This window comes from Mus caroli, unplaced genomic scaffold (assembly GCF_978045245.1).
Source record: "Mus caroli unplaced genomic scaffold, Mus_caroli_1 scaffold_19, whole genome shotgun sequence".
NCBI lineage: Eukaryota > Metazoa > Chordata > Mammalia > Rodentia > Muridae > Mus > Mus caroli.
In genome coordinates, this window is record NW_028227274.1 from 4,021,728 (window position 1) to 4,041,781 (window position 20,054).

Consider the following 20,054-nt stretch of genomic DNA (forward strand, 5'->3'; position numbering starts at 1 on the left):
CCAGCCAAGTTGAAAGTAGTAGTCCTTAAATTTTATTTCTAGGCTTCCTGATGTCTTCCAATCATTACACTTTTGAGAAATTTCTTTCCCTGTTTCCACAGAGAAGAAAATTCAATAGGTTTGGTTTTGAGTCATGAGTCAAATTTAAATCCTCTAGGCAAGGTCCTAATGAAGGCTTGTTTTATAAGGTGGCATACTAAGTTGGACTTGTGTAGAGAATATGAGGAAGAGATTGGACAGGGGGACAAATGATACTAGAGACTTTTACTCTGATTGTTCTGACACACTTCAGTACTAGGTGTCAGATTGTAACAGAAATTCACTCCAGCAAGTCTCTGAACATTCCTTCCTATTCATCAGCCCAGCACAATGAAAACAAATCACTGTTTTAATTCACAGGACTTCTTCCCGGGGACACACGAGTGACTGCTTGCCTTCAGTGTCTTTAATTCATTTAGAACACTGGGAATTCTAATCAGGTGTATTGAAAATATTTCAGTGAATATTTACTGAAGACCTATTATGGCCTTGGCATAATGTCCAAGGCTGCAAAATACAGAGAAACAATGTTTACATAAAGGTCAACAAAACATCTTTGTACTCCTGGTTTTTACTTTATAATGCACAGGTTCTCTCTTCCTTCTGATGACTTAATAAGAAATGATGCAAGTTGAGCATGGTATGGAGCTACCTCTAATCCTAGTGCTTAAAAGGCAGAGGCAAGCAGATCTCTGTGAGTTCTAGGCCACGCTGGTATAAACAGAGACTCTGTCAGGAAAAAAAAATCTGTGAAATATAACTCAGTGCCCCAAGATTCTTTCACACACCAACTTTCATTTTGAGTCCTGATTCTATATTCTTAATGAAGTACATTCTTAAAAAACTGGGAAAAAAAGTGCAGGGAGATATAATTGCTTAGTCTAGACAAATGAGCAAATCTCTCTTCTAAAATGGAGTTAAAGTCTTTGTACTACAGCTGCTGGGCTAGGAGAATGAGTGCACGGCTGACTGTAAACAATTCTGTTCTGATGAGGACAGAGACTTAATCAGATAAAGGAATTTGGAGTAGGCTCGAATGCAGAGGAAAGCTACAGTGGCTACTCAATTAGCGCCCCTGTGCTTCTGTTTCCATAAGAGGTAACCTGGCTATGATAGGGCCATTGCTCAGTCCTTCCCTCAACCCCACCCCCAGAAGACAGTCATTTATTGTTTGGCCCCAAACTTTGCATAACACTTTTAGGCCCTTAGTCTCTCTTAATTCTCCAAGGTTGAACATCAAGAGGGAAAAATCAGATTGTTCTTTTTAAGTTTCCTCACAGGCATGAAAAGTTACATGTCTAGGTTGCTTCTCACTGGCTGAATAACTGAAGAGTGGACTTCACTTCTAAAGAGAGCTTGGCAGATGGACAGTGCTTAGTATGAACCAAGGACTTTAGGGGTGGTTTAAAAAAAATAAACAGTGACAATACTAAGTCTGAAAAGCATCACCCGCAGGCCTAGCATTTCTTCTGACTGTATTTTGTCACCTTTGACAAAAACATGCATTTTCAAAAGCCTCAAAGCAAAAGAAAAATTATAGGCATATGGCCTTAGTCAATATAAACACATTTACAAGAAACATTGTTTTTTCTAAATAAACGGTTGGTACTTAACTCAGTTTTCTATGGTTTTAAATGTTTCAGAAAATCTGTAAAGCAGAGAATTTATTTACTTGAGTTTTTTTTTTGTTTTTGATTTTTTGTTTGTTTGTTTGTTTTGGTTTTTTTTCGAGACAGAGTTTCTCTGTGTAGCCCTGGTTGTCCTGGAACTCACTTTGTAGACCAGGCTGACCTCGAACTCAGAAATCCACCTGACTCTTCCTCTCAAGTGCTGGGATTAAAGGCGTGGGCCACCATGCCCGGCTTGAAATTTTAAAAAACAAAATCCTAATAGTTCCATCAATTCACAATTTTGGGGCACTGGATTTACTAAAAACTTGAATTTTTCCTGAGTTATTTGTCATTTATAAAACTTTCTTATTTATGAATTTATCATTCATGTTAAGACTAATATAAATGTATTGTGCATACTCAGTTACAGATGGTGTACTATTAAACAACTGTTAACAACTTTTCATGATATGTGTGTGTATGTGTGCATGTATGTGCTTGTGCATGTGTTTGCACCTGTGTTTGCACTGTTTAACTATTTGTTAATACCTGGAGTGACCCTTAATTACTTGCCTCCCTATCTGCTATAAAAGGGCTTCTCAATTGAGACCAGAGCCTGTTGATCCAGCTTGTCTCACTAGCTGGCTATCTCTGGACATTGTCTGCTTTCCAATTGCTGGGAGTTTAGGAGAGCCACCAAACCCAACTGACATCACGTGGGGTTGGCGATCTGAACTATGACCCTCCTGCTTATGTGACAGATGCCCTAGCTACAGAGTCCTCTCCCAGTCCTCTGTGATCATTTAAATATACATATTTCCTGCTTAATAATTATGTATGTTTCTAACCCCTTTGTCATCTCCAACTTTAATTTGTGACCATTTTTTTGTTTATCTATTACTGCCTTCAAACTTTTGGTTAATTTATTTTCTACCTTCAATTTTAATCCCTTTTTACTTTTGTTCTTTTTTTAGATTTATTTTCCTTTCTCTGAAAATATTTCTAAAAATCTGAACCATAGTGGTCACATATTAATATATTGCTTCTTCATTTGCATTATTGTCTAAGTGGCTTTTTATTTTAACTTCCTCCTAGATCCAGTCCTACCCTCTGAGGGTGTTTTTGTATTGCCATGTGCTTGGGATTACTTCACGTGAGAGCTAGAGATGCTAACTAAAAAATGTTGACTTGGGTTTAAAGGGTGTGCTGACACTTTAAGAATGCACCACTGTTCACATCTGCAGACACTTGAGATTTCAGGCTAATCAATTCGAAGGCTGAAGTTAGTGCTAACTGTGGATTCCTTCCTCACACCCTGCTGCTGCCATATGGGCCCTCAACAGCACCAGGCTGTGTAAAGGTCTGCAGTCCCGGTAGCAGGGCCAAATGTTTCCTTGCTACTTAGTCAATGAATGACAGTAGCGAGTTAATCAGTCACTACGAGTTGAACAAATACCATTATGAGAGAGAGAAGGGCCCAGTAGACAGAGAAGAGCCTGCCGTACGCAAATCACATCCTTGTCATGGGAGTTGGTGGCAAAGTAGCATCCCTTTCTCTTTCTGCCTTCGTATGCTTGCTGGTCTCCAAGAAGATCGTGTAGGTCATTTATTTCAGCTTCAAGTTCCACCTAGTGGTCTTTCTGACTTGGTCCATTGTAGGACCGTGAAAGGCAGCCTGTTTTGGTTGAATGAGGCTTGCTCCAGAGACCCAGTAGAAACGCAGTAGAAAACTCTACAAGGGATGGAACAGTGAGCCACATTCCCAGAGACAGGGGCCTAACACCACAGAGCCCCCAACTCCATAATTCTGTGACTATCAGTCACTCAGAAAAAGCCCCAAGCTCCTGGCATTCTGGCTAGACTCCACCTCCACAGTTACCTGACAACAGCAAGGTAGTCCAGCCCACTAAAAACGGGGCTGCTTGTCCCCTCCTTTCTCTTTAAGCTCTCACCTTTCTTACTCTCATCTCTAGCCCCACTTCTCTCTCTCCCTTCTCCCCTCTCTCCACATGGCCATGACCCGCCTCTCTCTTTCTTTTACCTGGGCTAGTGCTTCCTTGTCTCCAGATCTAACATTAACTCTCATCCACTGTTGTTTTTAGAAGCCAGGCAGCAAATATACCAGATGTAGATCTCACCTATCCTTTTTTCCAAAGTAACCCTGCTCAAATATTCTTAAATGCAAATCTCTCTGAGCTAAAGTCAAGACTACTACTTTTCGACAACCTGCTATTCCATCTGGATGCTTTGGACAGGTAGAACCAGCTCACTATTTCTGGAATGAATATAAAATCTTCTGTGCTATTACTTGTACTTTCCAGGAATGAAAGAGAGATTTCCAAAGCCACTGGATCCAGGCTTGCATTTTCCCCTCTGATATCCTGGCACTCATGTTACTTTGTATTCATTTCCTCTCACTTCTATCAATCAACATATGGAAAAGATGTAACAGGAAACATTTGCAAGGCTCTCCACAATCAAGCACAACTCTCCACCATATGGATTACTCATGAAGGGAACACATACATCCTCTAAATACTGTTATCATCAGGCAGGTGGAATGGCTCCAAATGCAAGAAAACTTGCTGCACAAGCATAAAGACCTGAGTTCTTATCCCCAGCACCAACATAAAAAGAATCAGTCATGATGGGACTTGTGCCTGTCACCCAGGGCTCCTGTGTCAGAGACATGAACATTTCTGTGTGTCACTGGCTACAAGTCTAGATTTAGGTTCAGACTGAAACCAAGTCTCAAGGCCATAAAGCCAAAAGTCATAGAGCAAGGTATCTGGCACACATGGGCCCATGCACAGCTGCACACACAAAACACACAGCAAAGACAGAAATACTGATATCATGTCATCATAACTAAAATTATCAGTAAGAATGAAGATGCTTATTAAAGAAAAAGTCTCAAGGCTCTCTGTCACCATCATCTATTAGCAAATGTACCTATTGCCAATTTAAAACAAATCAAAAGTTTTGCATAAAAATTGTAGCAATCCACGTATCACAGCTTTCTTATACCTCTTACAATAAACCTCTACATCACAGCTTTTTATCTGTCTTACATAGGTCACCATAATTAGAACAAAGAATGGGCTTACCTGTGCGATAGACAAAGGTGCCTTCAGTTTCTGATGATGATGGAGACACCAACTCTTCTTCAAATTCGTTGGAGCTAAAAGACCCCGAATGGTTCCTTCGCCTTGTTTTCCCCATCATGGCAGTGCTGGTGGCCATGACATGTCGCAAGGAGTCGTTAAGGTAACGGTTCAACAAGCTGCTCTTATACTTGGGCGGTGACACATAATCCTCAGCAGCCCTTGACTCTGGTCTCCCACCAGCTTTTATTGCTGAGCTCTCCCCTTTAATCACAGTGTGGTGGGCAGGGGTGCTATAGCCCTCTTCGTTCATGTGATTTCTTGGGGGATTTTCTCCATCTAAGGGGGGAAATATCACCAACTAGTATTTGCACATACCTTCTCCAACTGCTCAACTGTCACACTTAGTCATTAAAAATATACATAACAGAAGAATATATGCCATATGTAAGATTATTGTTATATATGATTAATTTTTAGGTAAAGAGAAGCAATGACCTACATGATTGTTCCCTAGAGTATTTAATTTTGATGAAAATACTTTTCCTCCACATGGCAGATATATAAACAGAGGAAATGGCTATAACTTCTGTTGCTTTATAAAACTGTAAAGATGAAGTTGCCTTATGGAATAGAAAACAATCTGTGGACTAGTATATCTTGCGGGGTCATTAAGACTGCACCTAGGGTGAACTTGTTGAAAAAGCAAAGCAAAGACAGGAAAACAAAAACCTGAACGAACCTTCAGAGCAGGAGTCGCCATCGCTGCTCACACTGAGCCGTTCAGCGTTGCCCTGAACATACTTGTTGTATAACTTTATTCTTAAGGCCCAACTTAAATCTGGCTGCCGGACAGTGTTCTTCAGCCGACGTCTAGCATTAGCGAACCAATTTGACACCTAAAACGGCATTAATTTTTCAATTAACAGTGCATTAAAACATGGTGGGCTAATATCCACTTATCAGTGAGTGCATACCATGTGTGTTCTTTTGTGTTTGGATTACCTCACTCAGGATGATATTTTCTAGTTGTATCCATTTGTCTAAGAATTTCATGAATTCATTGTTTTTAAGAGCTGACATTGTTTTTAAGAGCTCCATTGTGTAAATGTACCACACTTTCTGTATCCATTCCTCTGTTAAAGGACATCTGGGTTCTTTCCAGCATCTGGCTACTATAAATAAGGGTGCTATGAACATAGTGGAGTATGTGTCCTTGTTATTTTTTGGAGCATCTTTTGGGTATATGCCCAGGAGTAGTATAGCTGGATACTCAAGTAATACTATGTCCAATTTTCTGAGGAACCGCCTGACTGATTTTCAGAGTGGTGTACCAGCTTGCAATCCCACCAACAATGGAGGAATGTTCCTCTTTCTCCACACCATTGCCAGCATCTGCTGTCACTTGAGTTTTAGTCATTCTGACTGCTGTGAGGTGGAATCTCAGAGTTGTTTTGATTAGCCCAAAAGCTTGGAATACCCAAGATACAATTCATAGACCACATGAAGCTCAAGAAGAAGAAAGACCACAGGGTAGGTGCTTCGGTCCTTCTTAGAAGGGGGAACAAAATACTCATGGGAGGAAATACGAAGACAAACTGTAGAGCAGAGACTGAAGGAAAGGCCATCCAAAGACTGCCCCCACCTGGGGATCCACCCCATATTCAGTCACGAAACCCAGACACTATTGTGGATGCCAACAAGTGCATGCTGTCAGTAGCCTGATATTGCTGTCTCCTGAGAGGCTCTGCCAGAGCCTGAGAAATATAGATGTGGATGCTCTCAGCCAACCATTGGACTGAGCACAGGGTCCTCAATGGAGTAGTTAGAGAAAGGACTGAAGGAGCTGAAGGGGTTTGCAACCCCATAGGAAGAACAATAATATCAACCAACCAGACCCTGCAGAGTTCCCAAGGACTAAACCACCAACCAAAGAGTACCATTGAAGGACCCATGGCTCCAGCTGCATATGTAGCAGAGGATGGCCTTGTTGGGCATCAATGGGAGGAGAGGCCCTTGGTCCTGTGAAGGCTCGATGTCCCAGTGTAGGGGAATTCAAGGGTGGGGAGGCAGGAGTGGGTGGATGGGTACGGGAACACCCTTATAGAAACAGGGGAGGGGCATGGGATGAGGGTCTCAGGGGGAGGGAACTGGGAAATTTGAAATGTAATGTATTTGAAATGTAAATAAAGAAAATAACCAATAAAAAATAAAAACAAAAACAAAACAACAAGCAAACAAATAAACAAAAAACAGCAACAAACATGGTGGTGGTGGCCATGCAATTGCTTTCTCTTAAAGGACCCAAGTCCAGGGTTGTTGGTATGCACTTAGCTACTTGGGAGGCTGCAGCAAGAGAATCACTTGAGACCAGGTTTTAGAGTCAGGTTTGGGAACAGTGGAAGGTGTTTTCTCAAAAGAGACAGGGAAGGGGAGAAAGGAAGAGAAAGAGAGGGAGTTGAAGAACAAATGGATACAAGACTCCACAAACACAAGGAGTAGAAGGGAGTTGAAGGACAAATGGATACAAGACTCCACAAACACAAGGAGTAGAAAAGTTAATGATGATATTGAGAGTGCTAACTTGTTTTTTTGAAATTTTGAAAAGTAAGAGAGCCTTCTGAGGATGAGCCAGTGTGTCCTGATTGGGAAATGTCTAAGTTAGGGTACTAGAGAAGCACAGGGATGAATATCCAACAGGAGAACAAAAGGCACACATGAGACTTAGGCAGAGGTAGGGTGAGGTTTGAGACTTGAGGCTCAGAGGGAGGAGAAGGCTACATGTGAGTGGGCTTAATGAAGACAGTGGAGGGCCAAGCTTTGGAGGCCAACTGAGGAGATTGGACACTTAACAGAGGAGCTAGCAAACCGAACAAACCGACAAAAGGCAGTGCAATTGGAGAAGTGAGGAGGAGGCCAATGAGCTTCCTGCTTGAAACTGAAAGTCCATTGTTTCTTATTTACATCAGTGAAGACAAAAAAAGTTACTTGAAAGCAGAGAAAAATTACTTTCACTCTTTCTTCAAGGAGCCATTGAGTTCTCAGAGGAAAAATTGTACTTTCCTCATAAAATATCAGGATATCAACAGCATATAACTGTTTCAGAGAAAAAAAGGTAAAAGAACAATACTTGCTTTTAAAAATATAAACTATATAAATATAAGTATTTTTTTCTGTGTATTTGTCTCAGAACACAAACTCCTATTATTAGAGTGGTTTGTGTGACAATATTTTCAATGGTAGATTTTTTTTTCTTTCTCAGTCATTGTATAAAATAGACTTAATGTATTTATAGTACAGTGTAAGTGCTATAAATACAAAATAAATAACTTTGGAAATTGCTTGATTCCTAATTATTATTGTGATTTCTGCTTTAAAAGGTAAAATTACATTTTTCTCCTTCCATGTCTAGCATGTACTGTTTTATTCACATAAATTCAACATGACACACTCATATTGCCTCTTCTGTCAAGATGGCTGTCCTTTCACACTGTGTACCAGGTCATAGCTAAAAGCTTAGTCTTCATCAACTTCTATTCGTGTCAAACTGAGCTGTTATTCAGTGGGTCTTTAAATTCTCAGGCTTTCTTTTCCACACATGGGCACCTTCCAGGAGTATTTATTCAGCAAATAGACAGTGAGCACCTATTGCGTACTAACTGTGCTATGAAGTGCAGGCCTTGACAAGACCATATCAACACACATGAATCTACAAACATCACACACTTGCCTGAACCACTATAATAAAAGTGATAATCTGAGACCACAGGCAGTCATTGACCATGGAAGCAGGAGCTTGTTCACTAACTTTCCTTTCACTAACTTTCCTTCCCACCTCTCATTCTCTCACTCACTGCCCAAAGATTCATGCAATCCCCTGACTACTAAGGGACTTTAAAAACATTCTTCCAAACTTCCCTAGTCTCCATTCTGTTCTCTTATATGGGTCTTAGCAACTATTACCAAATTCAATTGTGATGCATTATTTTGACTTAATCAATTCACTTCCTCAAGTCATCATTAATGCCCTTCTGTCCTGTGACTACAGAGTACTGAAAGTGCCTTGGTTTCTTGGTCTACACAGTGAGTTTTAGGACAGCCAGGGCTACACAGAGACACCCTCTTTCAAAAAAAAAAAAAAGAAAGAATATTTAAATGTCATGGGTATTAACTGGCTTTTCACAATTAGGGACCATCTACCTTTAAATGTGTTATATACTCATAGCCCTTAAACTACTATAATAACATTGGAGAATTCCCAGAATAGTCTGTGTTATCTAACAAAGGCTTTTCTAAACCGGTTTTCTAAGTTCAATTGGTACCAAGTATACTAGCATGCAGATGCCGCTGTATTTATCACTAGAAATGTACAGTACAATTTAGCAGCAAGGTGCAGGATGAGGTGTTTCATATTGACTTCCATGAACAGCAGAGGTACTGATGGCTGATGAATTTGCATTTTTTTGCAATTTTCCTCATGACTTAATGGAAATGTCTTGTGTCACTGACAAAAATAAAAATATAAATTCACATTTTCTACGTTTTACACCTGCTTCAGATTCCTTCATATTAATGACTATTTTCTTACTAAGAGTGGGTTCTGGAACAGCGTTTAAATGTCAGAAGTGCCTTTAAAACTCTATATTTTAAAAATGAAAGCTTAGAGAACTGAATATTTAGAAGCTGGAAGAGAAGGGGGAAAAAAAAAACCCTGCTTTCTGCCATCTTCACCAAAGGTGCTTAGGTTTGCCATGTGGACAGAGAAGGTTTTGTTTGTTTGTTTGTTTGTTTGATGTTTGTTTGTTTGTTGAGACAGGGTTTCTCTGTGTAGCCCTGTCTGTCCTGGAACTCACTCTGTAGACTAGGCTGGCCTCGAACTCAGAAATCTGCCTGCCTCTGCCTCCCAAGTGCTGGGACTAAAGGTGTGCGCCACCACACCCAGCAACACTTGGAATGATGTATAAAGCCTCATATAAGACTTTGCTGAATATTGCAACTACTGCCTCAACTTTCAGCAAAAGAAGCCATGCCAATGTTGGAAGCAAAGTTTTTGTAGAACTGTGATTTTACCAAGCATACAGGAGCACATCACAGGAATGTGAAATTATAGTCTCAGAGGAGTCCCAGACACCTAGTCGTTACTCCTTGGTGAGCTACAAATCTCATAATAACACCAGCTTTCCATGTCACACTACTCGGTACTGCTACACAACAACACAAGCTATTCCTATTTGAGGAGTACACAGCACATTTTTTATAATACATGAACAGTGTTAGTGATAGGCACCACAACTAGTGTAATATTTTGTTTGGTTGACATCAAAGCATGTCACAAAATCCTTAATTTTGATCAAAATGCTTCTTATGCTGTCATAAGGATGATACCACATGCAAACAGGAGTTAAAGACTCCTAGCAAATTAGGGCCAAACTGTTAGGGTCAGTGAATGACAATAAATGAGTCACATGGTCCATTCACTCACTTCTGTTCTATTTTCCCAAGGTTGAACACTGTAGGTATTAACCAATGTCCTCTGGAATTCTGTGTAGCAGAAAAAGTACTAAAACATATTTCTACCTTTTTCCTTCTAGGCTTCATGGGAGATTAGGAAAAGCTGGTTTCACAACCTTCCTCAACAGCATAAGAGGAGCAAAGGAACTTAAAATTACTGTGTAGGAAGCCTGGCGCACACTCAGAGGAAATGTTAAATGAAGAATCAGTGTCCCAACTTACAGCATCTTGTTGAGGAATAAAATAGTCTTGGGGGATAGATTGCTGCTATAAATCTTGAGGAAGAAGCAAGAGAAGGCCCTGCAGTCAACATGAACCAAGGACTCAAAAATAAAAGCAGCTTTCCATAACTGCCTGCAGGCATATGTATTCATAGACAATTAAAGTGAGTCCTACTTGAGCCTGGTCACCAGCCTATAGGAAAAGCTAAGAAGCTGCCCTGTGCATGTCTTCTGAAGGATTCTCACCAGCCAGAGCTCAAGGCTTCTGACAATGGCCAGAGATGTTCTGGAAAGCTATGCATGACTTTAATGTCATTTCCCAGAAGGAATAGTATCGTAGGGATAGTATGCTGCAGGGAATGAGCCATGCTGTGGGGTGGACCCTGTGAGGAAGAGAAGACCACTCTTCTCCAGAAGGCTGGCCCCACAGGAGAGAGTGACTCAGGACACAGAGTCTAATTCTCAGGTATCAAACACTTGACTCATCACAGTTCTTCGCTTTGCCTCTAGAAGTGTAAAGTATTTGCATAATTGATGCGGTTTCTAAAACTGGACTATGCTTTGGATGTTATTTTTGACTTATATAGATTCCTATATATAAAAACAGATAGCTGAATATGTGGCTATATGTATATGCACATGATGTATGTTCTTTACATATGCCATTGTGCATAGTTGAAAGTAACTGAACCGAAGATAGATTATAAGTAAGATCCCAGGGTGGTAATTTTATGCATTCAATTTTTCCACATATCACTTTTAAAAAGTTTAAGAAATTTATCATACTGACAATAATTAAAAAGCCATTATCATATATGTATTATTTATTATTGTAAACAATCTTTACTCCATTTAAGAATTACATTTTTTTATTCTCTGTTCTCTGTTTTATTCTTTTGTTCAAAAAATTTTGAACAAAAATTTCACATAAATTCTTAAAAACTGTAATGTTACCAAAATATAAGTGTGAAAACAGTTCTTTGTATTAAAATTATCATTATAATTTTATAAGTGGCAAATTAGCCGGGCAGTGGTGGCGCATGCCTTTAATCCCAGCACTTGGGAGGCAGAGGCAGACAGATTTTTGAGTTCGAGGACAGCCTGGTCTATAGAGTGAGCTCCAGGACAGCCAGGGCTATACAGAGAAACCCTGTCTCAAAAAACTAATAAACAAACAAACAAATGTGGCAAATTACTACTTAAGTAAATTAAAAATATAACTTTGTATTGCAGTTTTCCCAAGATAACAATTCATATATAATAGTTTAATTTTCTCACTTAAAGCTGTTTTTAAAAACGTGTCAAATAGACTTGTTTTACATATGAACAGCAGTGAAGCCATATCATAACCAAAATAATGTACTATTTTATTGTTGAACTCACTGCTAGCATCAAGCACCTCCGTAAGTGGGCATATGTCCAGAACAAGTAACAGGCCTGTTTAAATTGACATTGGAGTATATAATTTATTTTCATAAGTCAATTTTTTTTCTGATTGTAATAACTTATTTAGAAACTGCTTTTGCAAAGTTCACAGTTTTGTGCTAAATGGATCTCAAGCCAAGAATACAGGATTGGTTTTTGCCTCCAGTGCTGTGGCAAATCACCATTATTACAATTTCCTGTTAATAGGAAGGAAAGCAGATGTTTTTCTCTAAAACTGTATTCTGAAAATAAGCAGAAAAATACATGGTAGAATTTTGTGGCGAGTTGCTACAAGCCAACACAAATGCTCTGTCAAACCTTCCAGTAATTCTTAAATACTCTGGGAAGAGATTTTTATGTTATCGAGTGCAGTTTTATCTTGGATCTCCCAGTTTCCTCTTGTCATATGTTTGATGAAATGCCCAAACTTTCACGCATGTGCTGCTGTAATATAAAAACAGTTCCCAGCTTCTGTAACATAAAGAACTTACCAGCTCACCCTGTGGACTCCTCGTTCTGAATCTGTTGTTTACATAAAAGTTTGCATCTCGACATTTAGTAAAGAACACTGCAGTGTGATGGAAAAGCATTTAATCTGGGATTTGTTATCTGGAGGCCTCTGCCTGCAGCTTACTCTCACCTTGGTAAAACACTGATAGTAATTGCTCTGGAGCACGTGTTTGGGAGAATACCAAATACCGATTGTGAAAAAAAAAAGTCTAGTTAAATGTAAAGTAGTGTTTTTGTTCACTAGAAAAGAAACATGCTGGCATGGGAGGCAACATGAACCAGCCACTCACATTCTGGAGTCTTCTCTCCCTAGTCCAACAGAAAGCAACGTACTGGGGCCAGGAGGAGGCAGCATTTAAAAGCCTCTTCCCACCTTTCCTGTTTTCAGAGCTACCTCTGAATAATAGTTACTTACTAAGTATGTACATGAGTTTTAGCTTGGGGTCCAATATGCACCTGCAGGCTCCTGGGTTCTCAAACTGAACCAGTGTCCTCAGCATCACTTGGGAACGCGTTAGAAATGCACATTATGGCCCCATCCCAGAACTACAAAATCAGGAACAGTGAGCAGAGCAGGATACAATATGTGCTCCAAGTACACTTCCTGGTAACTGATACACACTAATGACAGAAAATAACTGTAAATATACCATCCTTATCCATCATTGCTCTTAAATCCAGATTCCTACCCATTTTTGTATCATAATGCAGCTGGCCTTCCATTCCCTCCACCCGAAACAACGAATCATGGAAATACCTACTGCAACCAACCATTTGCTCTGAGATGTTTGATAGGGGTGAAATCCCTTTTCCATGACAGAACCTGGCACCTCATCCTCTGTGGCAACAGAAGGCAAAGATCTGGACCTGCCTCTGAACTCGGAGGCACCATCCTAGGAAGGATGAGGTACAATCGCAGGAGCACTGTGTTTCTGCTTCCCAGCCACTAGCGGGGAGACCTAATTTGGAGGAGTCTGGATTACCTGCACTAGCGTCATCTGCGAGCCTAGGGCCAAGAGTATCTTCTCAGTCTTCGTAGGGTACGGGTTGTCACGGTGCTTGTAAAGCCACTGCTTAAGAGGACGCGCCATGTCTTGCAGGGCCTGTCGCTTATGCCTCACCTTCCCTCCATTCTGCCGGGCCCTGGGATGTGAGGGGAGGAGAGGGACGTGTTAGTGGAACCTTATGGGTGGCCTGAAGGCCCTCCATGATAGACCCCATTTCTGAGATGTCAGCACCCAGATCGGGATTAATAGCAGAGTGCCCCCATCTCACAACCTCCCAGCAACCCAGGCTATTTATACTAAAGCAATTCAGCTCTAACAGCCCCCAAAGTCAGGGCAAAGCAAGAAAAGGAAACCACAATTTCTCAGTGTGAGCACCGGCTACTATGCATCTTTCTGAATAGCCGGCTGGCCACGGAATCACACGCCCAATGCAAGGCTTTACATTTATACTGAAAGGGGGAGCTATTTTGATCCTAGTAAGGCAGGGATGTGGGGGTAGGGACGAATGCCACGTGGCTGGAAAACCGTTCACTAGACTGCAGATCTGGACTTAGAGCTTCGACCTCTCCTTCAGGCCATTGAGTCCTGGCCACAGAGGAGGGCCAGCCCTCCAAGTTCTATTCCTCGGGTCCTAGGGCTGTGGGTCACCAGTGGTCAGGAAACACACACTGAACTCTGGAAACAAAGCAAAGGATGATGGCTGCCTAGGTTCTGTGAACTCCGGTTTGTTTCATTTAATGCTCTGAAAATGCGAGAAGCTGGAAAAGGAACAGACCGTACAAAAGCGCTCTAAGGCCTTTTTCCCTCTTTAAGAATCTGAAAAGCACAAATCGTTGTACCAACAGCTAAAGGCTTGTAAAAGACTCCTCGAAGGAACACTCAGCAGCTGGCCCTGGAGCCCGCACTGGGTGCTGCGTTCCCGGGAGGCTCCGGGAGGTGTCGCCGCGCATCTGAAAGCTCTCCCAGCCCCAGTTCCCGCTTTTGCGACTGCGCCCCTGCCTCAAGGGCGTGAGCGTCTTCAAACTCTGAAATGCATTTCCACCCGCGCTGACTGGTAGTAACAGCCTGAGCAAGCCTAATCTCTCTTACCAACCAGCAGTCCTGCAAAATAGCAGCTGGTGCTGTGGTTCTAGAGAGGGCCGGCTGCTTTAGGTGCCGCAAGAACCTTGCCCGGCACACACTGCGCCGCACACCCCGGGACTGGAGCAGAGGGCTTGCCCTGGAGTTCCTGGGTCCCGACAACCCTCTTAGCCCCAGGAACCGAAAGCCTTCAAGTCAGTAGCCTTTTTCTCCGGGCTCGCCGCGGGCCCCGCCGAGCTGTGTGAGCCAAGGACACCCTGGGAGAGTACACCTTCCCAACACTTAGTCCTAGGCTGGGGTAAGGTCCTCGGACTACAGAAAAGGAAGCGCCCGAGGTCTCACCTGGGAGCCATCTGTTTGACGCCACCTTGTCACAGCGTTCAATCTGCTCCTGCTATACTACAGAGGAAGCAAGAAACTACGCCGGGTCCTTGAGTACCAGGGACCCCAAGGTGCGGGAAGACTAGGAGCGGACTCAATTTTTTTTTTCAAGCCTCTTTTGAACTGTTTTAAGGAATTAATCCTCCCAGTTTTGGGGCGGTAAATCCTGGCAGCTGCGGACTCCTGATCTTGTTATACTTCACCCACCCGCTTTTCGCCGCCCCTACCCTTTCGGATTAGCGGGTCCGCACCCCGACCATAAGCATACCCTGTCCTCCGGTGTCTCAGGCTGAGATTGTCCTTGAGGGGCGGGCCATCTGGTATGCCCACCTCCGGCCCTGTGTGTGGATTGTCCAGGAAACCACTGAATGTCCGGCTGCCACGTTCCCGATCTGGGGTGCCTCGGTCTTCAAAAAGCACGGCTCCCCCGAGCTTGTTGAAGACGATGGTGTTCATGATTGGGGGCTGGCAGGGACGCGCGGCCTTGCGGCAGAGCCTCGGAGTCCAACAGGAGCTCCGCAGCAGGGCTCGGGTTCTAGAAGATCAAGACGCAGCCTGTTATTTCCGACCGTTCCCAGGTTCCCGCAACCCAGGAGCCCAGAATTTGGTATGGCTGCTGGGCTGCTGAGCTGAAGGAAGGGGCTGTAGTGGTGCTAATGACCAGGAAACACCCTTCTTCCATACCTTGCTACCTACACACTCATACAGCGCTCCTGGGACAGTTCCCTACCCTGCTTCTCTGGCCAATCAAGCTCCCACACCTCTAGAAACTTCAAACAAATAATTTACCTAGTAAGGAAAAGCAATTTCCAAAGGAACTTTCGGTCTCTAAGAGAGACACAATCAGGACAGCAAAGCGGAATAAACAAGTAAGGGAAATGTTCATTAAGCGCCACACAGATTAAAGCCTCTTCTGGGGTATCCAGAAGTTGGAAGGAAGAGACGATTTAAAATAACATGAATGAATAATTGAGTACACAAAGACACATCAATGCGCTCTAGATCTTGGTGTCAGGATTTTCATGTTTTCTAGATCCTGGACCTTATGATGGAGACCCCTGCGTCTTTCGGTTACCCGTATGATGGAGACCCCTGCGTCTTTCGGTTAAGCTCTCCCGGTGGGATAAGGGCAATGGGAAGTTAGGAATAGAGCCCCAAACCTGAAAATCAAATGGTCTAAGGAAAAGATGTCACAGATTTCCCCACCCCCACTTCCAATCTAGCTAGGGAACTCCGAACGAAGGTGCCAGGTCCTATGTCTCTGGGGATTACAGTCCACAGGAATTCGAGCCCATTTCGGACGCCGGGAGCCTCCAAGTTGGCAGAGACCCGCATACCATTCAGACCGTGGGCTCCAGGACAGCCCGAGGCTCACCTCTGGAGTTGGAGTGCCGCGGAGCCTCAGCCCGCCAGGTGCGGACATCCGAAGCAAGGCCGCGCGGCTGCAGAACAGCCACAATACTGTTGTGAGAATCGGAACAAGCCGCCGGCAGGATCTCCCTCCAACACCCTCCCTAGTCCGCGCGCAACTACGGGTAGCTCGTTCAACCCACGCATCCCCTCAAAACACACACACACACACACACACACACACACATACACACACAGAGAGAGAGAGAGAGAGAGAGAGAGAGAGAGAGAGAGAGAGCTTCTCGAACACGCAGCACCTACCCTCGTTAACTGCCCCCTCCCCTCCTTTTGTCGCCGCGCAGTGGCTACTACTGCTACGCGCGACATTTAGGACAGGGCACAGCAACTAGGTGACGGCCACGGTCAGTATTGGTGTGGAAAGTGAAGTCAGATCTCTGGTGGCCACTGCGTTGTGCCCTTGGGCTGAATCCTGCGCAAGCGGGAGGCCTGGAGTGCGCACCCCGCCTCGTAGATAAGTGTCAATGCAAGTTTGGAAGCCTGACTCCCCCACCCCAATGATTAGTGTCCACTCCTATTTGTGGGTGCAAGCTCCCTTCCCCCATGCCATTCCACTTCTTCCCACCAACCCAGTCCTAAACGCAACGGCTCACTTTCCCAAGAAAAGCCTTGGTGAGCTTTGCCACCACAGACCTTTCCCACAGTCTGCAAACACCGCCATGCTCTAATTCTGCGACTGCAGGCGCCGTGGCAGGAGAGCCCTGAACTATTGCAACGGGCGTGAGGCACGAGGCAGTGAAGACCTGCGGCTCCCAATTCTTCCGGGGCTCCAGTGAGAGGTCCCCAACACCCCATATCAGCCCCTGTGCTCTACGCGTACCTAGATTCGCTCCTAGCAGTGTTGACGAGCGCGATCCCAGCAGAACTGCCTGGCGGATAATTAAAAAGCAAAACGAGGGCAGCCAGGTGGGTTGCTAGCTGCTTCCCAGACCCACCCTCTAGCTTTGACCGACACTAGGAGCGGGTCCCCCCACAAGATCTCAGACGGAGGTGGGGGAGGGGAGGGCAGAGCCGGGGCATGCAGAGAGCAGAGGAGTTGCGGCGTCCCAGCCTTGGTTAGCCTAGGGTTCAGCGCTCGGGGAAGGGGAGAAAAGGCCATACCTGTGGCCGCGGAATCGGCAGCCAGCGGCTGACTGTCCTGTCTCGGGACTAGGCACACTCCCATCCCCACCGCATGTTCTCGGCTCAGGCTCCGACGCGTTCACCGGGGCCACCGGAGTCGTCTCGGCTTTATTTACCCAGACTGATGCGCGCGGCCCAGGAACAGGAATACCGAAGCCTTCTCATGTTTCCCGACTGTCCGGCCCAGCCTGCGAACATCCCGCGGGTGCGGTATCCATGTTCCCGGGCGGCGAGAGAGGAAGCGATCGCGCCGGTCGGGCGGCGGGGAGCTGCTGTTAACCCCTCTGGTAGACAGCAGCCACCGGCCAAGCCGGGAACCCGAGGCAGTCTCATCCTCCCAGCGGGGCACCGCTCCCTGATGCTTTTGCCAAGCAGCGCCCAGCAAAACCAGCTTTTTCTTTCCTTTTGCGCTCAGAGGTGTAATCCGAGAAGCTGCCCGGAGCCTGGGGCTCGCGTAAACAGGACAGAGGTTGCACTGCAACAGTGCAGTGCAAATCCTGTTTTTTAGCTGCTCCTGGTGTCGGAAATGTCACCAACCCAGGCTGGGGGCAAGGAGGTGGCGAAGACACCCCAGGTGTTTCCCTCCTGATTAGCTGGAGGTTAGAGCTTCTTGCACCTGGGGATCCCTTTGGTGTCGCTGAGCTGGCCTGCAAAGTCCAGGCTTGTGGAGGTCAAGGCCAGGCAAGCATCACTTGCACTGCAGAGGTTGAGATGCCTGCAGGTAGAGGTGGGGCAAGGCGACCTCAGGTGCCTGTGCTACCACAGCCAGGTGTGCAGAAGACAATGCGAGGAGACTTGGATCTATCTACATGTGCCCCAGGGTTAGAACCTAAAGTCATACGGAGCAAGAAGAAAGAATGGCTACCACATTCTCTAAAATGTGATTTGTAATCTACCAAAGACTGCGCAGTTGGACGGAAGAAGCGTCAAGAAATTGTGACAGCTCAGAGAGTCACGGAGGTGGAGCATCAAGCCTCCTGCTCCGGTGGCTGGGCTCCGCTGTTCTTGGTACCGGCTATGTCTTTTAAGAGCTAAAGAAGACTTAAACACGAAAAATACCTGAAAGAATTAGTATCATTTGTACTTTTCTCCCTTAACGATAGCCACACAGGCAAGAGCCCCACCTAAGAATCTGCCTTTTATGTGGTCTAGAAGTGGCTAAAATATATAATAAAGCTATTTCCAGAACTAATCTCACCCTCGATTCTTCAAAGTTGTCATCTCCTCAGCTAGCAACAAGAAACTCAGCAAGGCACAATTTAAACAAGGAAGGAGACTGGCTTTTTATTTTTGTGCTCCACGCGTATGTGCACCATAGTTTGATCGACCGACTTTTGTGCTGTTCCCGTGTTTCTGTTATGTGATGTTCCTTGGCGGTACTGCATTGCTGCCTTTTGCGCTGCGCTTGTGCAGTAGGATGAGGGCAGGCTCTCATTCACAGATGCCACCTCAGCGGCTTAAACCCCAAGGACAAATCTGACAATTTCAACCACCGATTTTCAGCGGGCACGTTTCACAACAGAGGCGGGTACAGTTGACAATCCATAGGAAGAAAGAGTTCATTCCCTTTCGCGGTCTCTGTGTAAAGATGCTCGGTAGGCATTGGGCTGCAACCTCGCCTTCTGACCTCAGCTGCCCTTCCCTAGGACGAAGTAGCAATAGCAAATGTGATTCTGATTTTATAATATTCTACTGGTTTATGGAACTGTGTGCTACAGTTATGCTATTGTAGTACAGAACAAAGGACTTTTGTGATCTTTAGTGTTTCAATGTATTTACATGCGTTAAAAAAAAATACCGGGGACTGCGTGATACATTGGCACACAGCTTCCTCCCCCACCCCCCGCGCATAAGAGGTACAGAATTAAACAAATATATATTTGCCACACACATCTTAGTCTCACGTGAGGTCACTGGAAATTAATATATCACTTCTCCGTTGGACTGGGGGACTTAATGGCTCGGGTCTATTTTGCAGTAGAGGGACAGTAGAAGGCCCGTGTTAAAAATGAAAGTGTTTTCCAAACAGTTCACAGAAAATGTTCCAGGTTTCAGCCTGTGTGTGAGGGGAAGTATATGTTTTTATAACAGCTCAGACACCTTTATCGTCATATTAAATTTCACCTTTTCCTAAATTGATTTTTACTTAGACTCTCCCAGTCTATGAAGTGGTGTATCTGTATCTTCAGCCTCAGATGTGAAAGTTGCCCTTTGAAGCAGGGGTGGGGAGAGGGAAGCTCCTGTGGAGTGTGTGGAAGGTACCCTTTATTTACTAGGGGAGAGACAAAAAAAGAAACCCCTGCTCAGAGAATGAAAACCCCAGCCCTACACTTAATTCTGGTTAATTTGATGTTGGTTTTGTCAAATTTACTAAAGTGTAAAATAAAAGTAATAAGTTTTCCACAATCTTTCCTAACCCTATTTTTAAGGTAGTTACAAACAAACAAACAAACAAAACAGACAAAAAACCCTGAAAGTAACATATTGCCATTTCTGAAGCTAGGGAGCTGTTAAGGACATTTGTCAAAAATCTTTCATCTATTTTATTTAACGTGTGATATAATTATAAATATATGTTATTTTCTAATCCATTTAATCTTCAATTTTCAAAAGCCA

General features: G+C 44.0%; 1 protein-coding gene across 2 annotated transcripts in view; it reads right to left on the reverse strand.

The window, feature by feature from the left end:
- The window catches only part of Mkx (mohawk homeobox), a 69,712-nt gene extending 51,938 nt beyond the window's left edge, over positions 1–17,774 (reverse strand). The window contains exons 1-5 of one of the 2 annotated variants that reach the window (XM_021150152.3): positions 17,418–17,774; positions 15,157–15,423; positions 13,404–13,563; positions 5,496–5,652; positions 4,757–5,092 (exon numbers count right to left, since the gene is read on the reverse strand). In XM_021150152.3, coding sequence (XP_021005811.1) covers positions 4,757–5,092; positions 5,496–5,652; positions 13,404–13,563; positions 15,157–15,344 — 841 coding nt within the window. In that variant the 5' untranslated portion in view covers positions 15,345–15,423; positions 17,418–17,774. Of the gene's footprint in view, positions 1–4,756; positions 5,093–5,495; positions 5,653–13,403; positions 13,564–15,156; positions 15,424–16,263; positions 16,351–17,417 lie in introns of those variants that run through there. The other variant, XM_029471769.2, reaches the window with a different exon arrangement.
- Between the last annotated feature and the right edge of the window lie 2,280 nt (positions 17,775–20,054).